The 23,350-nt window shown below is 35.7% G+C and overlaps 1 protein-coding gene across 3 annotated transcripts in view; it reads left to right on the plus strand.

The window, feature by feature from the left end:
* Positions 1 to 264: 264 nt before the first annotated feature.
* CNTLN (centlein) overlaps positions 265 to 23,350 on the plus strand; it is a 179,618-nt gene continuing 156,532 nt past the window's right edge. For all 3 annotated transcript variants that reach the window (XM_069540774.1, XM_069540775.1, XM_069540776.1), the window contains exons 1-2: positions 265 to 640; positions 9,915 to 10,003. In XM_069540774.1, the coding sequence (XP_069396875.1) occupies positions 281 to 640; positions 9,915 to 10,003 (449 nt within the window). In that variant the 5' untranslated portion in view covers positions 265 to 280. The remainder of the gene's footprint in view (positions 641 to 9,914; positions 10,004 to 23,350) is intronic.

The following is a 23,350-nucleotide window of genomic DNA, read 5'->3' on the forward strand; positions in this document are numbered from 1 at the left end:
GGGAAGCCGTGACGTCGCAGGTTAAAGACTGACCAGGGCACGCGGGGATAGTGCGCGGGGCGGAGCCGCCTGACTCTTCGGGCCACGGCGCGTGCGCCGCTAACGCTCGCGCCGGGCGCGCGGCCCGTGGGAAGCCAGCCAGGACCCGCGAGCGCGAAACGCCCCGCGCCAAGGCGGGAAAAGTCGGGCGCATGCGCAGCTCGGAGCTTCGGGCTTGCTCGGATGGGGAAGGGGAGGAGGAGTTTCCTAGAGGGAACTTGACCCGTTAGTAGCCGCGGCCATGGCGGCGCGCTTGCGGCCCTCACAGCTCCCTCCGCCCGCCGCGCGACAGTTGGGGCCCGGGTCCCCACGTGTTGGGCTGGGAGCTGTGGCACACGAAGTGCTAAGCGACACTTCGGGTCTTGCGGGCGCAGCGCGGGAGGGCGTCATGGACAAAAGCGATTTACCCCGGCGGGGCGAAGAAGGGTCAGAGGGCCAGCGAGGGCCAGGGCGGACAGCTGCGGCTCAGGCTCCCCTCCACAGCGCGCCCATGGGGTCCATGCGACCAGAGGGCATCTCGGTAGAGGAGGCGATGGTGACCCGGACGCAGCTGCTGGAGGAAGAGCTGAGCAGCGTAAAGGAGGAGCTGGCCCTGTGTCAGGTATCGAGTTGGCCGCCGGTCTTTCCCCTCCACAGCCGGGCCGGGGCCGGTGGGGAAATGCGCCCGTCTCCTTCTGCCTTCGGCTGCCTAGCTGCGCGGGTTTGGGACCCACCCACCTCCGCCCGGCGGCGCCTGGTGCCGGCTCCCACACCCAGCCTGGCCCGCAGCTCTGGGCTGAGGGGGGCGGCCTCGTCCGGCTCGCCGACCTCGGGCTCCCGCCCTTCTCCGGACAGTGGGCGGGCAGGGTCGGCCAAGGCGCCCTGGGTTTGGTTGACCTCACTTGGATCCCACCAAAACGCGCAGTCGCACCCCTACCGCCCCCAAGCCCAAGGTCTGTGTCGTGACTGTAGTGGTACTTGGTGCAGCAGGAGTGCAATCCCTGAGTTGAAATGTGGAATGGGAAAGTGGAAACACTCTTATTGAAATAAAACCCATGGATGAAGGAGCCTGTTTTTAATTGTCAAACCCACACTTGCCCTTGTTCTTAAGTAAAACTTAAGTTGTTAAAACAGACCAATAATTTTTAGGGAGTCTCAGGCTGGGAATTTTCATTCACAGTAGATGATGCTTAATATTTATTAACCAACTAAGTTAATTCCATACTTCTGGAGAGAGAAATCTCATTTTCATCTTGCCTGGGAAAAGCATTTACTAAATCAATTGCTTTAACATTACTTTCCTGTTATTCGTATATACCAAAGATGGCTTGACTACTCATGTTCAGAAAGATTTGATTTTCCTTTATAGTTTTGCATCCTTACCACCATCTCTTCTCCGAATTTACCAGAACCTTTAACAGGGTTGGGTGACTAAATGTTCGGAATTCACTCAACAGTAGATCTTTGAGTCACTCTGTCTTCAAGACAGAACCAATTAAGAACTGCTAAACAACAAGGTAACTTTATAAACAATATCATAAGTTTAGATTAATAAAAATTCCTGAATTTCATTCTCATAATTCTATTGGATTCTTTTGCAGGATTTTACTGATTGAGTCAAGGATGTAAAAACACAGTAGTCTTGTTCAAATTGAATATGTCTTTGCTTAAACAAGTTGGGGAGGTATTATGTGACTGCCTCCTTTTGACTTTCCATTCTCTATTCTTCACTGGGTAAGGAGCAAAGGGATAAATAAAAGACACCAAGGAATTAAAGCGTTTTGTCATCTCAGTCTTCACCTTTGGGTAGTTTAAAGATGTGAATCCATGATAAAGGGCTTTGTTACTTTGGCAAGTCCTAATCTAAGATGCTGTTTGCCCATATCTTCTACACCCTTTCTCCGCTACCCCTTACTCTGTATTTACCATAGTTATGCCCTGAGCTGGATAAGGAACTAAGATGTTTAGTTTTGTGACTGACTTGATTAAGAAATCAGTCTGTTGGAAACAGCCCAATGACCCTCTTCCCCCAATCCTTTAACTATTATATTCTTTCAAAATGGGACTACGGAAGATGTAAGAATTGAGATGGTCATAGGTAGCCTAGAACAATGGTTCTTGAGATTTTATAGTACTGACACTGTTAGATGATCATAGGCATTCCAGTAATGTGAGATGAGGTTGGCACTATCCCATACCATAAAACTTCAGTCAAATCATACTCCTGCTTTTGGGGAAATTTGGGAGACATAATAATTGAATTGTTTTATAAAAAGCATTTAAGTAATTAAACATTCACTTTTACATTTTTAAAATTAGTTCTTCCACTTATATATTAAGCTAGAAATCACAGTACCCAAGAACACATAGTATTAACCCCTGTGTTTTCCACAGCTCTCAAAAATTGTACCCAAGATAAGAAATTCATTTTACGTCAACCTAGTAAGTAGACACACATACACATGCATATAATTTCAGAAAGAATATTTACCCTGTGTGTCCTGAACTCTGATGTTTTCTTTTAAAATCTATTATTTAAGAAAGTGCTGCTAATATCTACTAAATTAATTTCACAGCCCAGTAATGGGCAAAATGCACACTTTGGGAAAAAGAACCCCACTAATTAATTAGTCTCTGGTCATAAGTTGCAGCTTCATTTAAATTAGTTAGTTTTCTCCCCACGTTTAACTTACAGGAATTCAATTATATGTGCTTGGTGAAGAAAAAGAAAGTGATTCCATGTACCATTCCAGTCCATTGGAATGACTCAGAATAAGCATGTAATAGAAAACAATCTGTTTCAACTGTTTCTCTTAATATGAGTATCTCATCCTACTCTATGTGATTGTGATATTTAAACTTTTTTTCATATGGCCCCAGGTTAGCAAGCAACATACACATACTTAGATGAAGAAAAAGTGGTTGATTTCAGTGTGGGAAGAAAAGTTGTCCGTATTGGATTTACTGAGAATAGGTTAGCTTCCAAATCTAGCATTTTCTAAGGAACTTTCAAAGGTACTCCAAAGATCAATTTCAGGTTCATGACAGTCATGCTTTATTCACTGATTTAGAACCTAACTTCACCATACTCTTAATTTTGATTTTGTATTTCAAGATTGTGGTCTATTTGTGACCAAGAATGGGGTTGTGGGTATGTGTATGTGCACATTTTTTACCACTTATAGAATATCAGATAAGAAAAAGTTATGTATGTGTAATGTATATATGTATAGACACACATACAGGTGTACACACACACACAAATTTATGTATATCTCAAACCATATTTCTCTTTTTAGTCACAGCCAAAAATATTTACTAAACCTATATACCAATTTCAGGTAAAGATATATTATGGCGTTTAAATGAAATATATGTGTATTACTCCAACTTTCATGATGAAATTAACTTTCATGATGTATGTGATGTTGGAATTAAGAGTATATAACTACAGAAATCAACCAGTTACATTTTTTAGTAGACATTTAGGTGTGTTGAAACCTTGTCCAGTCATTCACAAAGAAAAAACAAAATTGAGGGATTTCCCTGGCGGTCCAGTGGTTAAGACTCCACGCTTCCACTGCAGGGGGTGCAGGTTTGATCCCTGGTGAGAAAACTAAGATCCTGCATGCGGTGCAGCACGGTCAAAAAAAGAAAAAAAAATTGAGAACATGTTGTATAATTAGAATTCTCACTGTTGTTAGGAGCTGTATTCTAATAGATGAATCTTTTTGTACAGTTGTTTTTCATAATATAATTTAGTGAGTGGCTAGTTTGTGCCATACTTTGTAATTAAACTCTTTCCATTGTTTTCTTTGAGTTCTGGTAGGAAATTAATTTAAATATAGAAAATAGTTTTCATATGTTTGTTGCATTCATTCGTGCAGTAGAGGTCAATCGAGGGCCTATTATGTTGGCATATACTAAACTAGGTGGTGGGAGAGTAGGTACCCAGTGAAAAAGATAATTTTGTTTATCTGTGTCTGTAAAGTTGATATTTATTTCCATGTTGATAAGTGAAAGTCAAAGCCAATCCACTGCTAAGATAACTCAGACCCAAATCTTCGGGCATTTAGTCAGCTCTCATTGGCTGAGTTTAATAAACTTTGTGAGAAGGAGTAGTATTTTTAAATTTATATTTTAAATTATTTGATTCTGTGTGGAAGTTTTGTAGTAAGAATAAGGCATTTTATAATGAGTAATATTTAAGGATTTTTACTTTTAATTTTTGAAAAGAACATTTTAAATGCCCAAAGGAAAGGAAAATATAAAGATAATATGGTTGGTAGTAGTTAGTTTCCTTGTTTTAATAATGTGTGGAATAGTTTGGAAACTAGTTTTGTGTTTTTTGGGGGCTTTTTTTTTTGTATATGAAGGAGCGTCTTTTTAATAATTAGAGGTATAATCCACATTGAAGATTATATAGCATTTAAATAACTAAAAAACTTACAAAAACTAATACATATTGTACAATAGTCCCACAATCCATTTGTAGCATTTTATTGCTCACAAAAGAACTTACTTCTTTTTCTCAAGTCAAGTATCACTTATACATTTGAGTATTTTTAGGTGACAAAATCTGAATACCATTGCTGATCATAAATTAATAACAAAAGAAATTAATAACTGAAGTTTAATAGAGAAATTTGGAAATTAGAAAGGTCTCCCCCTAGTGACTTCTGGGTATAAATTGTAGTTATAAATTAACAATAGACTGTTTCTGGAGGAGTCTTTTCTTCTGGTTGCTTTTTTTTCTGGCCTCTATGATAAAAACAATTTAAGGAGAGTTTGTTGTTACTTTCTCCTTGGTGGGGATTAAAGAGGAGATGTGAAATAACCATTAACCATAACAATAGCAAAAAGAAAGAGAAAAAAATGTATAAATTAATATGTAAAGATTTTTTTCATCAGATATTTATTGATTTCTTACTTTGTCCTTCTAACTGTATTAGAGCTAAGTCCTTTATTAGTAAGTCACACTTAGTTAAGCTGGAGTAACTCAGTTATTTTGTAAATGTTGAAAACCTACTTTTTTTTAAGTTTTTACTTTTGTTAACCTTTCTTGCTTAGTATTTTAGGTAGAGGAGTTGAGGTGAAAAATACATGTGACTCTTTACTATTTTTTTTTCTATTTTTTTTAAACATCTTTATTGGAGTATAATTGCTTTACAATGGTGTGTTACTTTCTGCTGTATAACAAAGTGAATCAGCTATATGTATACATATATCCCCATACCCCCTCCCTCTTGCGTCTCCCTCCCACCCTCCCTATCGTACCCTTCTCGGTGGACACAAAGCACTGAGCTGATCTCCCTGTGCTATGTGGCTCCTTCTCACTAGCTATCTATTTTACATTTGGTAGTGTATATATGTCCATGCCACTGTCTCACTTCGTCCCATCTTGCCCTTCCCCCTCCCTGTGTCCTCAAGTTTATTCTCTACATCTGCGTCTTTATTCCTATCCTGCCCCTAGGTTCTTCAGAACCTTTTTTTTTTTTTTTTTTTGCGGTACACGGGCCTCTCACTGCTGTGGCCTCTCCCGTTGCAGAGCACAGGCTCTGGACGCACAGGCTCCGCGGCCATGGCTCACGGGTCCAGCCGCTCCGCGGCATGTGGGATCCTCCCGGACCGGGGCACGAGCCCATGTCCCCTGCATTGGCAGGCGGACTCTCAACCACTGCGCCACCAGGGAAGCCCCCCCCTTTTTTTTTTTAGATTCCTTATATATGTGTTAGCATATGGTATTTGTTTTTCTCTTTCTGACTTACTTCACTCTGTATGACAGACTCTGGCTCCATCCACTTCACTACAAATAACTCAGTTTTGTTTCTTTTTATGGCTGATATTCCATTGTGTATATGTGCCACATCTTCTTTATCCATTCATCTGTTGATGGACACTTAGATTGCTTCCATGTCCTGGCTATTGTAAATAGAGCTACAGTGAACATTGTGGTACATGACTCTTTTTGAATTATGGTTTTCTCAGGGTACATGCCCAGTAGTGGGATTGCTGGGTCATATGGTAGTTCTATTTTTAGTTTTTTAAGGAACCTCCATACTGTTCTCCATAGTGGCTGTATCAATTTACATTCCCACCAACAGTGCAAGAGGGTTCCCTTTTCTCCACACTCTCTCTAGCATTTATTGTTTGTAGATTTTTTGATGATGGCCATTCTGACTGGTGTGAGGTGATACCTCATTGTAGTTTTGATTTGCATTCCTCTAATGATTAGTGATGTTCAGCATCCTTTCATGTGGTTGTTGGCAATCTCTATATCTTCTTTGGAGAAAAGTCTATTTAGGTCTTCTGCCCATCTTTGGATTGGGTTGTTTGTTTTTTTGATATTGAGCTGCATGACCTGCCTTTATATTTTGGAGATTAATTGTTTTGTCAGTTGCTTCATTTGCAAATATTTTCTCCCATTCTGAGGGTTGTCTTTTCGTCTTGTTTATGGTTTCCTTTTCTGTGCAAAAGCTTTTAAGTTTCATTAGGTCCCATTTGTTTATTTTTGTTTTTATTTCCATTTCTCTAGGAGGTGGGTCAAAAAAGATCTTGCTGTGATTTATGTCATAGAGTGTTCTGCCTATGTTTTTCTCTAAGAGTTTTATAGTGTGTGGCCTTACATTTAGGTCTTTAATCCATTTTGAGTTTATTTTTGTGTATGGTGTTAGGAAGTATTCTAATTTCATTCTTCTGCATGTATCTAGCCATTTTCCCCAGCACCACTTATTAAAGAGGCTGTCTATTCTTGCCTTCTTTATCAAAAATAAGGTGACCATATGTGCATGAGTTTATCTTTGGATTTTCTGTCCTGTTCCATTGATCTATATTTCTCTTTTTGTGCGGGTACCATACTGTCTTGATTAATGTAGCTTTGTAGTATAGTGTGAAGTCAGGGAGCCTGATTCCCCCAGCTCCATTTCTCTTTCTCAAGATTGCTTTGGCTATTTGGGGTCTTTTGTGTTTCCATACAAACTGTGAAATTTTTTGTTCTAGCTCTGTGGAAAATGCCATTTGTAGTTTGATAGAGATTGCATTGAATCTGTAGATTGCTTTGGGTAGTATAGTCATTTTCACAATGTTGATTCTTCCAGTCCAAGAACATGGTATATCTCTCCATCTGTTTGTATCATCTTTAATTTCTTTCATCAGTGTCTTATAGTTTTCTGCATACAGGTCTTTTGTCTCCTTAGGTTTATTCCTAGGTATTTTATTCTTTTTGTTGCATTGGTAAGTGGGAGTGTTTCATTAATTTTCTTTCAGATTTTTCATCATTAGTGTATAGGAATACAAGACATTTCTGTGCATTAATTTTGTATTCTGCTACTTTCCAAATTCACTGATAAGCTCTAATAGTTTTCTGGTAGCATCTTTAGGATTCTCTATAGTATCATGTCCTCTGCAAACAGTGACAGTTTTACTTCTTTTCCGATTTGGATTCCTTTTATTTCTTTTTCTTCTCTGATTGCTGGGCTAAAACTTCCAAAACTATGTTGAATAATAGTGGTGAGAGTGGGCAACCTTGTCTTGTTCCTGATCTTAGTGGCAATGATTTCAGTTTTTCGCCATTGAAAACAGTGTTGGCTGTTGGTTTGTCATATGTGGCCTTTTTATATTGAGGTAAGTTCCCTCTATGCCTATTTTCTGGAGGGTTTTTATCATAAATGGGTGTTGAATTTTGTTGGAAGCTTTTTCTGTGTCTATTGAGATGATGGTATGGTTTTTTTCCTTCAGTTTGTTAATATGGTTTATCACATTGATTTGCGTATGTTAAAGAATCCTTGCATTCCTGGGATAAACCCCACTTGATCACAGGTGTATGATCCTTTTAATGTGCTGTTGGATTCTGTTTGCTAGTAGTTTGTTGAGGATTTTTGTATCTCTGTTCATCAGTGATATTGGTCTGTAGTTTTCTTTTTTTGTTACTCTTTTGTTTTGAAGAGCTATAAGATAAGCTATATCTTATCTTATCTTATCAAAGATAAGCTATAGGATACAATCCAAACTCTACCAAGGCAAGCTATAAGATAAATCTCCAGATAACATTGGTTTCAGGGATTTTGTAGTTTCATCAACATACCTTTTAAAAGAGCACATAATGTTACATAGTTTAACTTTTCCTTCACCAGAGGTTTATGACATGTAATTTCTCTATATATTGACATTTCTTGTCCTTAACTGAAATCATTTTAATACCTAAATGCTGAATTCTTGCTTCTAAAAGATAAAGTATGACATATAAGAATAGTTAGGTAAGGTAGTACTTTGCAGTACTCCAGCTGTCAAAAGTCTTTAAAAAACAGTCAAACAAAATGAAAGATTTGAACATTAAAAAATGAAAACATAAAAATTTAAGAAGTAAGTATGGGTAAATATATTTCCAATCTTGGAGTAGAGAAGGCCTTTTTTTAACTTATAGAAGAAAACCATAAGCCATAATGAAAAAAGATAAGTTTGAATATATAAAAATAATAACTACCTTTTCCCAAAAAGTCTCCATCATAAATAAAGTCAAATAAGCAACAACATACTGGAAAAAAATAATTGTAACACATTTGGTAGACTTAAGTCCAATTTTAAGGTTTCCAATGACATTTCTTATATTTAATTGGCAGAACTCAGTCACAGAGCCCATAGGCAAGAGAGGCCAGTCTTAGTTGGCAGCAAAGATCAAAAATGGTTTCTGTTACTAAGAGGAAGGGGAGAATAGATGATGTCACAGAAGTAAAACCAAACAAATAAACTACCAAACAAATATAGTATTATAAAATGAAATGTGATTTGAAAAAAATAATTAAACAGGGTAAGGGGTTTCCAGAGATTTGTGGGTTTTGGTGGCTATAAATATAGTAGTTAGGGAAGACTTCTCTTCTCTTGAAGAGGTAACATTTAAACAAAGACTTGAGCGACGTTAGGTAATAATGTACATGAAAATCTGGTAGATTGTATATTTAAAAGGACCTGGTACAAGTAGAGCCAGAAGGTCCCTGTGAACAAGAGGGTGAGTGATAGATGAGGCTGGAGGACCAGATGTGTAGGGTCATGTGGCCTTGGTAGAGTTTGGATTGTTTTCCTAATCTGATGGAAATCCACTGGACGATTTTGAGCTGTAAGGAGCCCAGGGGACCATTATAGGGAGCTAGGCAAGTGGTGGAGTTGACTCGTAGTAAGATGGTGGATAGTACTTGTTCCACTTGTACTAGGTAGAAGTGTTCAGAATTGGGATATATTTTGTAGGTAAGGCTAATAGGATTTACTAATGGTTTGGATATGAAATGTGAAGAAAGAGAGCAACCAAGATTGACTCCTAGATCTTAAGTTTTTAAACAATAAGTAGGTGGTGGTGTCATTTACTGAGATGCAGAGAGGGCAGGTTTGTAAGAGGGTAGGAAGTCAAAAACTTTATTTTGGATAAATTAAATTTGAGATGCCTATTAAGAATTGATAATATAGAGGACCTTGAAAAATGATTTTAGCGTTATGGTGGGGAGGGAAGTCTGACTGGAGGAGGTTACAGAGTGAGTGGGGAGTGAGGAAGAAGAGACCATGATTGTAGGCAGCTGTTTCAAGGAATTTTGCTGAAAAGGGCAGCTGAAAATGGAGCAATAGTTAGAGGACAGTCTCATTTCAGAACAAATTTACCTTAATATTCAGCCCTTCAGCATTTGCACCCTCAAATGTGAGTAGGAGAAATAGTAAAATAAATGTGGGTTACCAGTGTAAGAACTTTTTAAAATAAAGCTTTCCCGTTATACTTTTCAAGAATCTGTTTTATAGTTATAGAACTAGGGATCAAGTAATTATGTTTTTCATTTTTTAATTTAATGCAGTATCTTGCCTTCTCTGCTGTAGCTACAAAGCAATGAATTTAAAATGTCTTTTATTTCTTTAAGGCTGATAAAGAATTCGTATGGTCTTTGTGGAAACGTCTCCAGGTGACAAACCCAGATCTCACGCAAGCAGTCAGTTTGGTTGTGGAAAGGTGAGTTTCCAAGTTATTTTTTTCATCAGTATTTAGTTTGTTGAATTTGTTTTTCTTCATTATTAAAATTAACACTTGGCATTAATCCCCTGAAGAGATTCATTTGATTTCCAAAGGAATGTTGAGCATGATATTATAATTACTGGATTTATTTCAAGGTGTGTCAGTTTGCTAAGTACAGCTAGGCCTTATCTTCTACTCATATTCTGACATATTTGGGAAGTTTGCAGGTAAGAGAGACACTTTGTGTGTATGTGTTTGTGTGTGTGTGTATATTTTAAGCTCTTACTACTCAACTTTAAAAATTGGAGAAGTTCCTGTTGTTTGGCTTCAGAGACTGACCCTGTAGGCAACTTCCTAGACATGATCCTTCCTAGACATGGCTCAGTTTTCCCCTAAGATAATTGCAGTGTGTATTTGAGAGCCTGGGTTGACCTTGCCAGAGTAGAGTAAGTGTTCCGGAATAGGTTGAGAGATTTCCGTATTACCCTGGAGGGGATGCCCAGTCATTTAACTATAGATTATTGGGCCTCTCCTTGGTCATTAGAAACAGTGGAGTGATGCTGGGTACTTCTTATCAAACATTTGGTATACAGTAGTCTCATGACACGTAGATAGCAATTAAAACACTTGCTTTCCTATTAAATGGATATCATTATATTTCCTAAATGAGAAGCTAAGCATATGGTTGCCTTTTCTTTTTTTTAATTGGAATTATGATTATATAATCTGAATATCAGTTTTTGATAACTTGAAGTATATTCACCTTTGGAGTCGCTAGCCCTGGGATCATTCTAATATTGTCTGGAATTTGACTTTGAAAAATCTATGATACATACCCATGGCTAATTTTACCATCCTTGGTTATCGTGAAATCTTAAAACAGAATAATTAGTTTCTTCTCATGGTCTTGTATGTCTAATTCATCAATGAGATTTTCCTTTTGATGATCAGAATTAAGTATTTTGTTGAAGTACCCTTATTAGTTCCTCAGTCATTCTAGAGATTAAATGTGATCACTCTCAGTTTTACTGTTTTTTAGCAGAATAGGACTTCAGAAGATATATTCTTGGGATTTCTTTTGTCATTTCTGTGATTCTTTCATTATCCTCCTCTCCTTTCAGTTGTATACATTTTTCAACTTTCTAATTTATTTTTTACAACTTTCTAAAGCGATTCTTAATTTTCCCTTTACTCTTGGTTGAAACAGAACCAAATAATAAATTATTGTTAGGTCATCTTTCTCATTCTTTAAGATTTTTATTTTTCACATTTTATAATATACATAATATGCAGTCACATAAAAGTATATCAACAATTTATAAATAAATATACACATATATTTTGGGGTGGGTACTCAAAAGCCTTTTGCTCATAAGATATGTAATGGAAAATTTTGGAGATTACTGCCTTACAGCTATAATCTTGAAAATTTAATGTGCATAAGGTATACTTGGAAAATTTCTTTTTAAAAATTTATTTTTAAAAATTTTTATTGGGCTATAGGGGATGGGTTGAGAAATATCTCTGCAAGTTATGCCCTACTAGGGAAATGTCCATTCTAATTTTCCTGGGATAGCTTTTGGAGCTTTTTCTTTTTCTTGGAGCTGCTGCTCTTGCTGGCAGCAGCCTCTTCAGGTCCACTGCTGAGTGGCTCCTCCTTGGAAGAGAATTTCCTCTTTTCCTTGGGGACTGGAAAATTTCTTAAAATGCAGGTCTCTGGAACTTTCCCCTGATCTACTGAATCTTTAGGGATGAGGCCCAGGAGTCTTTAAAATAAGCTTTCCAGGTAATTCTGGTGTCCATAGATCTGATGTCCAGGTAATTCTGATGTCCACAATGAGATACCTTGGAATTTGAATTGACTTTTGAAATTGGAAACTTGTAATTTGCATTTATAATTTTATAATTATGTAAATATTATTTCCTTGAGAACCATGTAGTGTGTTTGGACCTGTTGATAAGGGAAATGGTATGACAAAAAAAGAATATTCCAAATATCAAAGTCAAATAGAATATCTTTCTTTATAGTCCATTAATTACCCAAATTATGCTACATTTAAGTTATTTTATATTTGTGCCTTGGTCTTCCTGGACAACATTTTTTCCCCCTGGAATTTCTAATTGCTTTTCTTTTCTGCTATTTCTTAGCATAAAGAATGTCAGTGTTCAGACATTTGAATAATGGGCTGAAGACATTCTTCCTTGGGCCCTTTGGTTTATGGTATGAATTTTGGCCAATTGCTTTCTAAACCAACTCATAGCTGCCATCCTCGGATTTCTTCTTATTGTACTCCTGAACTAGTGCCACAGTTTCTAAGATCCTACGTCTTCCTTTTTCTTTTGTTGGATTATATTTTCAAAATTTTTTTCTCAGAAGGGATGCATAAGTGGTCCACTTTCTGACTCCTTACGTGCCTAAAATGTCTTTCTTTTGTCCTTATGTTTGGTTGATACTTTAGCTGAACATAAAATTTTAAGTACATTTAATTTCCCTCAGATTTTTTGAAGTATAGCTTTGTTATCTTCTTTTAGCATACAGTGGTGTTATCAAGTGTATGTGTGATCCCAGTGCAAGTGAGATTCTTATTTCTTTCTAGGTAGCTTGCTTAAAGTTTTTAGGATTTTCTCTTCATATATATGATATTTTAAAATTTCAACATCATCTTTTAATTTGAGTCTTTTAAAAATTCAAACTTCTCAGCCTTTGTGGGTTCTTTCAATATCAAGACTGGAGATTTTATTTCAATTGAAGAAAAATATGATTCTCATATTTTCCCCCTTGTCTGTTCTTTCCTTCTGTACTCTGTTAGAGATTGGACCTTCTGAACTTGGCCTTCTTTTCTGTCATATTTTCCATCTTTTAGTTTTGTCTCCTGAATGGTCTTCTTACATTTTCTTCCATCAGTACATGGATTTTTTTCCATTTACCCTATTTAGTTATTTGATTTTTTTTTAGTTTTAGAAATCAAAATTTTACTTCTAAGAAATTTCTTATTTGATGTTTCCTTTTTCATAGCAGTCTTCTTTAAAAGGATAAGTTTTTAATCTTTGTGATTATAATTTTTAAGTTCTTCTCTGTTTCTTACATTATCTTTGTTTCCTGTTGGGTAACTTCTGTTTGTTCCTACTCTTTTACTTTAATGCTGATAGTTTTCTTCAAGTGTTTGATGATTCTTTACTGACTGTTCATGTTTTTGTATGAAGGTCTATATTGCTTAATGTAGAAATGTTGCTTTTAATAAGTTTACTTTGCATTTTTATATAACTGTTACCAAGAGGCTTCTCATCTGAATGAAAGGATTGACTATGGGCATTGTGTAAGAGAAGGGAGGGGACTATCAACAAGCTTTCCTGAGGGATGTATGGCAAATGGGCTTCACTGTACAGAATGAGAAGTAGGCTCTTAAGTCAGTCACTTCTCTGATTGTATTGTTTGTCCCAACAACCATAGTAGGGACCTTTTTCAGGAACATGGTTCTTTTGAAAGTAGCCTTGGGCCATTTGTTATAGGCAAATACTGCAGGTAGCTGTTCTGAACATGGATGAATGGGAAGCCCAGATTTTTGATTAATGGTTCCTTAGTCATCTTGATTCCTGTGGACTTCTGCTCTCCATACTTACTAATTGGGTAATTAGAGCCTATCTGAGCCTCTTCCAGAAAAAAATAGCTTCCTTTTCCATTGTAGACACTATTTGGATTTTTCTCCTCTGTGTTTGTCTCAGTGAGTCCATCCTTCTGTCTTTCAGATATTTGTCCGTTTTGGACCCTTTTTCTTATTTCCAGGCTAATAGACTCAAGGCAGTGTGATTTGGGCAAGTCAGTGACATGTTGTCAGTTCATTATTTTCAAGACGAATATAATTATTATTCAAAAGAAAATAATATTTTTAGAGTTACAATATATTCTATTATTTTGATATGCCATATTATTTAATCAGTGTCTTGTTGTTGTACATTAAGGTTCCTTTTTTTATGAAAATTGTATGATGATGCTGTGATAAATGGCCTTGTGGATAAAGCTTTGCCAGAATCACTGGTTTTAACCAGTGGTGCCAATGACATAGTAGATGGAGGCTGGGATTGCTAAACATCCTGAAATAAATAGGATAATCCCGCTCAATTAAATAACCCTCAGAGACTTTGAGGGTTCAGTTCCACACCACTGTAGTAAAGTAAATATTGCAGTAAAGCAAGTCACACAAATTTTTTGTTTTCAAGTGCGTATAAAAGTTATGTTTACATTGTAGTCTGTTAAGTGTGCAACAACATTATGTCTAAAAAACAACGTACGTAATTTAAAAATATTGCTAAAAATGCTGTCATCTGAGTCTTCAGAGAGTTATACCCTTTTTTCAATAGTAACATCAAAGATCACTCACTGATCACAGATTATCATAACAAATATAATAATGAAAAAGTTTGAAATATTGTGAGAATTACCAAAATGTGACCCAAAGACATGAAGTAAATTTTGTTGGAAAAATGGCGCTGGTAGACTGGCTTGATGCAGGGTTTCCACAAACCTTCAATTTGTAAAATGCAGTATTTGTGAAGCGCAGTAAAGCAAAGTGCAATAAAATGAGGTATGCCTGTACTGCTTCAAATGCCCTTGGTACCCATTTGGAAAAATGCTGGTCTTATCAATAATTCTTTACTTTTTTGCCTTTTTGGTACTCTATTATAATGTCCTTGTAAGTTTTTTGGTGGGGTGTCTGTTTACATATTTTTGTTTTTTGTGTGCATATGTTTTTATTATGGAAAATTTTAATTTGATGCAAGGGTAGAGAGAATACACTAATGAACTCCCATGTTTACTCATCAACCAGCTTAGACAATTATCAGCACATGACCAATCTTGTTTCATCTATAAACTTCTACTTCCTTTCTGCTCCTCTGCTCCCTCTACCACAGTGGATTATTTTGAGGGAAATCCCAGACATCCTGTTATGTTACCCACAATTCCATTGGTGTTTACAGTCAGTTCTTGTTATTCACAGGAGTTATGTTTTATAAAGTCATGTGAACACTGAATTAGCAAACATGGAAATATTGCTCCTAGGGGAGATAAAGGATTAAGTTCCTATGAGCCTCTGGTCACAACATTTTGTCAACTGATCAACATATAACCTTGCTTTACATGTGTTTCTATTTAAAGACATCTTATTTAATATATATTGTTTATTTATTACTGTTGAGCTCATGACCAATGGTACTGTAACTCATGCCTGAACACAGTTTATCTAACACAATTTTTTCTCCATATGCAAGTCACAGCCTTCTTGCACTTAGGAACACTAGACAGCACTTCAGCACTATGCTTAGTGGTCATTTGAAACAGTGAAATCATCAACAGAAGGGCAGAAATGTGAAAAATGTGGTACTAGATAGACCATGAGAAGAATACTTGTTTATAGTATGAGAGCTGAAATAAGAAGACAGAGCATCCCCTTGTTTGACCTCAGCTGGGAACATGTGGTTCAGGTGACTTAAATTTTTCACCACTTTCTGCATGTCTGCAAATGACTGAAAAAGTGCAATGGTATTGATTTTAGGCTTAAAATAAGTTTTAGTGAGTAGGAAAGTTCACGAATTCTGAATCTATGAATAAGGATTGACTCCATCTCTAAAAGATAAGGCCTTTTGAAAACATAACCATGATATCTGTATCATACTTAGAATTCTATAGTTATTCCCTAATGTAATAAAATATCCAGTTTTCAGATTTCTCCAATTCTCTCGTAACTTTTTTTGAAAGATGGTTTGTTTCTATGAGGACTCAAACATAGTCTACCTACTGAGTATACAGGTTCCTTTTCCTCCTCTCCGTCTTTCTCTCTTTTTATTTGCAACTTATTTTTGGAATCAGTTGGATTATTTATCCTGTAGAGTTTCCCACATTCTGGACTTTTTTGATTATAATCTTTTTTACTCTGTAATTATCATAAATTTTTAATGAGACCTAGAGGTTTATTCAGTTTCAGGTTTGATGTTTTGGCAAAGAAATCTTCTTTGGTATAATATGATTCTTACCACATCATATTAGGAGACACATAATGTATTATCCAAATCTCTTTTTTTTGTGTTGTTAAGTTTGATCACTGGATTATATCTCTAATTTAGAATAGCCTATACTCTTCTTTTTCTTCTTTTAATGGATAAGTTTGGGTAATGTTGCCATCTTAACAATGTTAAATCTTCTATATTATGAGCATGGGATGTTTTTCCAGTTACTATTTGTTTGTCCTAAAATTTCTTTCAATACTGTTTTATAGTTTTCAGAGTATGTTTTGCACCTTTTTGGATAAATTTATTAATATTTTATTCTTTCTGATTTTATTATAAATGGAATTGTTTTCTTAAGTTTATTTTCAGATTGTTTAGTTTAAGTGTATAGATTACAATTGATTGTTTTACATTGATCTCTTATCCTGGAACTGTGCAGAACTCATTTTTCAGTTCTAAGTTTTTGGGTAGATTCCTTAGGATTTTCTACTTACAAGATCATGTCATCTGCAAATAGAAATAGTTTTGTTTCTTCTTTTCGAAACTTGATGCCTTTTATTTCTTTCTCTTGGCTACTTGCCCTGGTTAGAATTTCAATACATTGTTGAGTAGAAGTGGCCAGAGCAGACATCTTTGTCTTATTCCTGATCATAGGGAGAAAGCACCCACTCCTTCACCATTAAGTATAAAGTTATCTCTCAGTTTTTCATAGATGTCCTTTAGCAAGTTCAGGAAGTTCCCTTCTATTCCTAGTTTGTTAAGTGTTTTTATTATGAAAGGCTATTGAATTTTGTCAAGTATATTTTCTGTATCTATTGAGATGATCATGTGCTTTTTGTTTTCTATTTTAGTGATATGATTTATTATAATAATTGATTTTCAGATGTTAAACCAACCTTACATTCCTGGAATAAATTCCACCTGATCATGATACATAATTCTTTTAATATGTTGTTGGATTTGGTTTGCTAGTATTTTGTTGAGGACTTTTGCATCTGTATTCATAAGAGGTATTAGTCTGTAGTTTCCTTTTCTTATGACGTTTTTGTGTGTTTTTTGTATCAAGGTAATACTGGCTTTATAAAATGGGTTGGGAAGTATTCTCTTCTCTTCTATTTTTTGGAAGGTTTTTTGAAGCACTGGTATTAATTCTTCTTTGAATGGTTGGTAGAATTCAGTGGTGAACCCCTCTAGCCCTATACTTTTGTTTGTGGGTAATTTTTTTTTATTACAAATTGAATTTCTTTACCTATTACAGGTCAACTTGGGATTTTATTTTTTCTTGAGTCACTTTTGGTATTTGTGTTTTTCGAGAAATTCACCCATTTCTTCTAAGTATCTAATTTGCTGATGTACAATTTTTCATAGTATTCCGTTATAATTCTTTTTAGTTTTATTAGGTTATTAGTAATATACCCTTTTTTATTTCTGATTCTGGTAATTTGAGGCTTTTCTTTTTTTTAATATTGTCAGTATAGCTAAAGGTTTGTCAGTTTTGTTGATCTTTTCAAACAACCAGCTTTTGGTTTTCATTCATTTTCTGTATTGTTTTTCTATTCTCTATTTCATTAATTTCATCTCTAATCTTTATTCCTTCCTTCTATTTGCTTTAGGTTTAGTTTGCTCTTATATTTTTCATTGTCTTATGGTAGAACATTAAACCTAATGTTGACTTAGGACCTTTCTTCTAGCTTAATATAGGTATTTATAGCTATAAATTTCTTTCTAAGCACTATTTTAGCTGCCTCCCATGCATTTTGATATTTTGTCCCTTCATTTTTACTCATCGTACAGTATTTTCTGATTTGTCTTTTGATTTCCTCTTGACCCATTGCTTTTTTAATAATGTGTTGTTTAATTTCCACACATTTGTGAGTTTTTCTATTTGACTTCCAGTTTTATTCCATTGTGGTCAGAGAACATATTTTGCATTATTTCTAACCTTTTACATTTATTGAGTATTTTAAAAATAGTCTAGCATATGGTTTATCCTGAAAATGTTCCATGTGCACTTGAAAATGATATATATTTAACTGTCATTTTTTAGAAGAGTATTCTAATGATGTCAGGTCTAGTTTGTAGTATTGCTCAGGTCTTCTATTTTCTTGTTGATCTTCTGTCTAGTTGTCTATCCATTATTGAAAGTGGTTATATTGGGATTCTCCAGAGAACACAGAACAAAAAGGATGTGTGTGAATGTATATATAGAAAGAGACTTATTATAAAGAATTGGCTTATATGATTTTGGAGACTGGCAAGTCCACATCTGCAGTGTGGGCTGTTAGGTTCGAGACTGGGAGAGTCGATGGTGCAGATAAAGGCAGTCTGCTGGAGATTTCTTGTTCAGGGAGGCTGGTCTTTTTGTTCTGTTCAAGCCTTCAACTGATTGGATGAAGCCCACTTACATTATGGAGGGCATTATGCTTACTCACAGTCCACCAATTTAAACATTAATCTCATCCAAAAATACCCTCCAAGTTGACACATAAAATTAACCATCACAGTAGGATATTGAAGTCTCCAACAATTATAATTGAATTGTCCATTTCTTCTTTCATGTCTGTCATTTTTGCTTCATGTATTTTGGTCCTCTGTTATTAGGTATGTATATGTTTATAACTGTTATATCTTCCTGATGGACTGACTCTGTCAGGGACTTGTTATAAAATGTGCCTCTTTTTCTTCAGTGACTTTTTTGTTTAAAGTCAATTTTGTCTGATATTAGTATATTTACTCCAGCTTTCTTGTGGTTATTATTTGCAAATTGTTTTTCTTATCCTTAACTTTCAATGTATTTATGTCTTTGAATCTTTCTTTTGCATTACATAAATATTTTCTAATGTAGCATTTTAATTTAATGAATTTTTCACTATATTTTTTGAGATATTTTTTTCTTTTAGTTAATGCTCTAGGGTTTGCTATATGTATCTTAACAAAATCAGCTTCAGATTTAGCCAAGCTTAATTCCAGTGATATATAGAAACATTACTGAAATACAGCTATATTCTCTTCAATCCCTTTGGTATTGTTATACATATTATCTATTAATATTACAAAACAACAATGCATTGTTATAATTATTGCTTTATTATTCAGTAGTCATTTCCTTAGCCCAATAGAACTTTGCTACAGCTGACCTCATTTATGCTGTTATTGGCAATTATATTACACATATGATACATTTTTTATATGTTTTGAGCCTGTTGATACATTGTGTGCATATTATTTTAAGCAGTTGCTTTTCAAATCAGTTAGGAGAAGAAAGTAGAAAGAAAACGTACTTTTAAACTTTTGTTATGTTTATATAATTACTTTCACCAGTAAATGTTTTCACATGTGGATTCAAATTATGGTCATCCCTCAATATCCACAGGAGATTGGATCCTGGAACCCCACAGATACCAAAATCCTAGGATGCTCAAGTCTCTCATATAAGATGGTGTAGTATTTGCATATAACCTATGCATATCCTCTGTAAACTTGAAATCATCAGCATCTCTAGATTACTTATAATAACTAATATAATGTAAATGCTATGTAAACAGTTGCCAGCACATGGCAAATTTGAGTTTTGTTTTTGGGAACTTTCTGAAAAATTTTTTTTCAAATATTTTTGAGTTGCAGTTGATTGATTCCATGGATGTGGAACCCATGGACATGGAGGGCTGACTGTACTGTCTTGGTTCACTTGGTTCTTTTACAATTTCTTTCCCTTTTTGATTTTCTCTATTTGGTGTAATATTCTTATGATACCTTTCTTTACTTTTTAAACCATGGTTTCCTTTAGTTTTGTGAATATATTTATAATGGCTATTTTGAAGTCTTTTTTCTTTTTCCCAAGTGTGGTCACTCTCCCAGATAGTTTCTGTTGCCTGCTTTTTTTTCCTGGTGTCTGGGTCATATTTTTCTGTTTCTTTGCATGACTTATAATTTTTTTGATGGGAAGTGGTTGAGACATTGTATTGTAGCAAATTTGGTTACTGTTCTGCACCCTTCTCCTCCAAACTTGTTTATGTGATTGGTGACCAACTGGATTATTTTAGTAAAGTCTCTTTCCCCTCCCACAATGTTAAGTCACGGATGTTGCTCCTAAGGAGGGTGCAGCTTTGGGTATGCTCACAGTCACCCTAGGCTGACAGTGATTTTGGCTCTCCTCCTTTCTTTTCTTGACCACAACCAGTTGTTAAACTTCACAAATTGGTGGCTGATTGCTCAATTGTTTTCAACAATGCCCTAGAGCATAAAATGCTCTAAAAACCAATTTAATCAAATTGTGGCTCCTTTGATATTTCTGAGTCAGTGTTTGATATTATTTTCCACCCTTGAAGGACTTCTTTCATCTGTCTTATAACTCATCTCTCTCCTGCAAATCAGCAGGCCTACAGTTTAGCCTGTATCTTAACTCTCCTTCCAATTGACTTTCACCATAACCTGACTCTTCTTCAGAGTGCCTTTAGGCTTGAACTTCTCTACACTGTGATGCAAATGAAGTAATTTCCCTTTGGGAAGAGATTAGGATCTGTGTGTTTTATATCCTGCCTCTCTACCCTGTATTCCCAACCAGGCAAAATCTGAGCCAAGCCTCTGGAGCTGGAGGTGGGACCATATGATACTTCTCTGAGTGATACCTCCGTTCTACGTGCTGATTGCAGTAGTCTTACGTTCTCTTGGCTTGCTTCTCCTGGTGTGGGACCACTGTGTCATAAGCTGGGGCAAGGGAGTTTGGGTCTCCAGCATTCTCACTGCTCTGCACCTGAGGTAGAACTTTTATTACACAAACAGAGGCTGGGCAGAAGAATGGGTCCTCACGGCTCAACTGCACTTGCCTAGGACTTGGCCTCAGCCACAGTTACCTCAGGGATGGGGAGGGTTGGGGAGGGGAGGATGAGAAATGGTGATATGTTGCTCTTCCTAGGAAAAAAGGTCTCTGACTGGGAACCTGGGGGAGATGGAATCTTGTTGTCTTGGCTACAGCAATCTGGAGTCAACTCTTCACCTTGATGACCTGGGAGGGTAGAAGGAGGGAATGATCTTGGTTCAGATACCATAAGAGGCTTTAATTTTTTAAATAGCAGTCACCAGTTTCACTAGGTGGTAGATTAGTGAGCTCCTCACACTGTCATGTGAGAAGTCAATCTCCCAGTGTTTGTTCTTTTGAGCTGCTAAATTCTGGGGTAATTTGTTATCTAGCAGTAGACAACTTATACACTGGATCAAAAGACCTATACAATTATACTTGTTAAATACTGCCAAATTGTTGTGCCAGTTTGTACTTCCACTAGCAATGTAAGAAGGTGTCTATTTTCTCCACATCCTGGCCATCGCATTGTTTTCAAATTTTTGTATCCTTGTTTATCTGAAAGGTAAAAAATGATATTCTGAAATAGGTTTTACTTGAGGTTTTGTTATTATGTGTGAGTGAAGACTAAGAGCCATTTTATATCTTTTTCTGTGGACTTCTTATTTTATATATCTTTCTGTGTCCCTTACCTGGGCATTTCTAATTCATGTCCTATGGTGCTCTTCAAATTCAGTATATTATCTCTAGAACTTATTGGCTTCTCCTTTGAGTTTTTTTACTACCTAACTTTTTCACTACCACAAACATGCCATTTTCTTCCTTTTCTTTAAATTTCACATCTTAAGGGTAATCTTTGATATCTTTTGGTCTCTTTTGAACGGAAAATCAATTCCCAAGTTCAGTCACTTTCTCTTTTGCAGTGTCACTCAAATACAGTAATTCCTCTGTGTCCTTAACTTCCAAACCCTCCATCTAGGCTCTTAATATCTCAGCTCTGAACATCTTACTGATTTCTTTCTCAAACATCAGTTCTGTTTTACATCTTCACTTTGAGACAAAGCAAGAGATAGGGCACCAAAAAATTTATAAAATTCTAGGACCTTTTAAATAGATACCTAGAGGAAACATTACCTTTTGGCATGGATGCCTAGGGGACACCAAATGTTGCAAGGAAATAAGACTGTGAGATTTAGAAATGCATGGCCATCATTAAAACAGCTATCTCTAGTACATTTACTCATTCAAAAAATATCAATTGTGTGTTGTGTGAGTGTCAGACACTATTCTAAAAGTTAGAGAAAGCTCCGTGTTTGGCTGTTAAGGAGTACTGTCTAGTCAGAAAGATATTTGTAGAAAGAGACAATTTGTTATAGAGTTTGCTCAGTAATATGATAAATGTATTCATATTTATGTAATTATTTCTTTCCTTGATCTGGAAAAAGATGTAATAAGAATTATCACTAATTATCTTTAGGTAGAAGTTTATGTTGCTGAAAATAAAACTTTGATTTTCTTAATAGAATGATATAATACAAATAGAAAACATTTGTATATATTATATTTTCCTTATGAATTTATTTGTAGAAAATATTACTTTCTATGATTTATAGATACTTGAGATTACCTGTATTTTATGAGTTTATTATGAACTGCTGCTGCCAAAAGCACATTTTGGATATATCACTTCTTAATTAGCCCTGCAAATCTGATTTCCTTGCTATTATGTATAAACTCTCACTTAACAGTATCATTAGTGTCATAAGAGTACAACCACTGTATTTTAATTTTGAATGCGTAAGGAAACATTACAACTTGAATTGGTAGGAATGATAAACATTGAAGAATCAGTAATATGGAGTTTCAGAGAATATCAATACATTAGGAACTTGAATTGTTCAACTTTTCTTTGGATAACTAAAAAGGTATTATAGTGATTTTTGTGACTCAGCCAAATTTGTGCTTCAGAGAGAAACTTCATCCTGACTTTTAAAATTAATAATACATTACTTTGTCAATAAAGAACACTATTTTGAGTTTGAAGTAGAACAATAGAAACTGCTATTATTTTGCTTACTAACATTATGTAAATAATTTTTTGGACTTATCCAATACTATACAGTCCTGCATTTTGTGTAGCTCTCCCTTAAGGTACTGCACTTGTGATCCACCTAGAATGACAAAGAATCCAGGAAGTGGCTTTCTCTTTTTTGTTGCTACTAATCCATTCAGAGTTGGGCTGTAGTTTTCGTAATCTTCTTACAGTCCTCTTAATCTTTCTCTCTCTGTCTCTGTCTCTGTCTCTCCATTTGCTACTGGTTCTAATCTCTTTGTCTTGCATACTTTCTGTTCTTTCTTTTCTGTTATTTGATATATATTTAAATGTCTTAGGGCAATGACCTAACTAAGTATGGTCTGTAGACTTGTGTCAGTAGCAAACACTAAGGAACATGTATCAGAATGTAAATCAAACTTATGCCTTCTTCTATGAGAAAGTCTTGTTATTTATACTGCCTTATTTCATAGCAGACCAGTAATAACCA

This window comes from Delphinus delphis, chromosome 6 (genome assembly GCF_949987515.2).
Source record: "Delphinus delphis chromosome 6, mDelDel1.2, whole genome shotgun sequence".
In the NCBI taxonomy this organism is placed as follows: domain Eukaryota; kingdom Metazoa; phylum Chordata; class Mammalia; order Artiodactyla; family Delphinidae; genus Delphinus; species Delphinus delphis.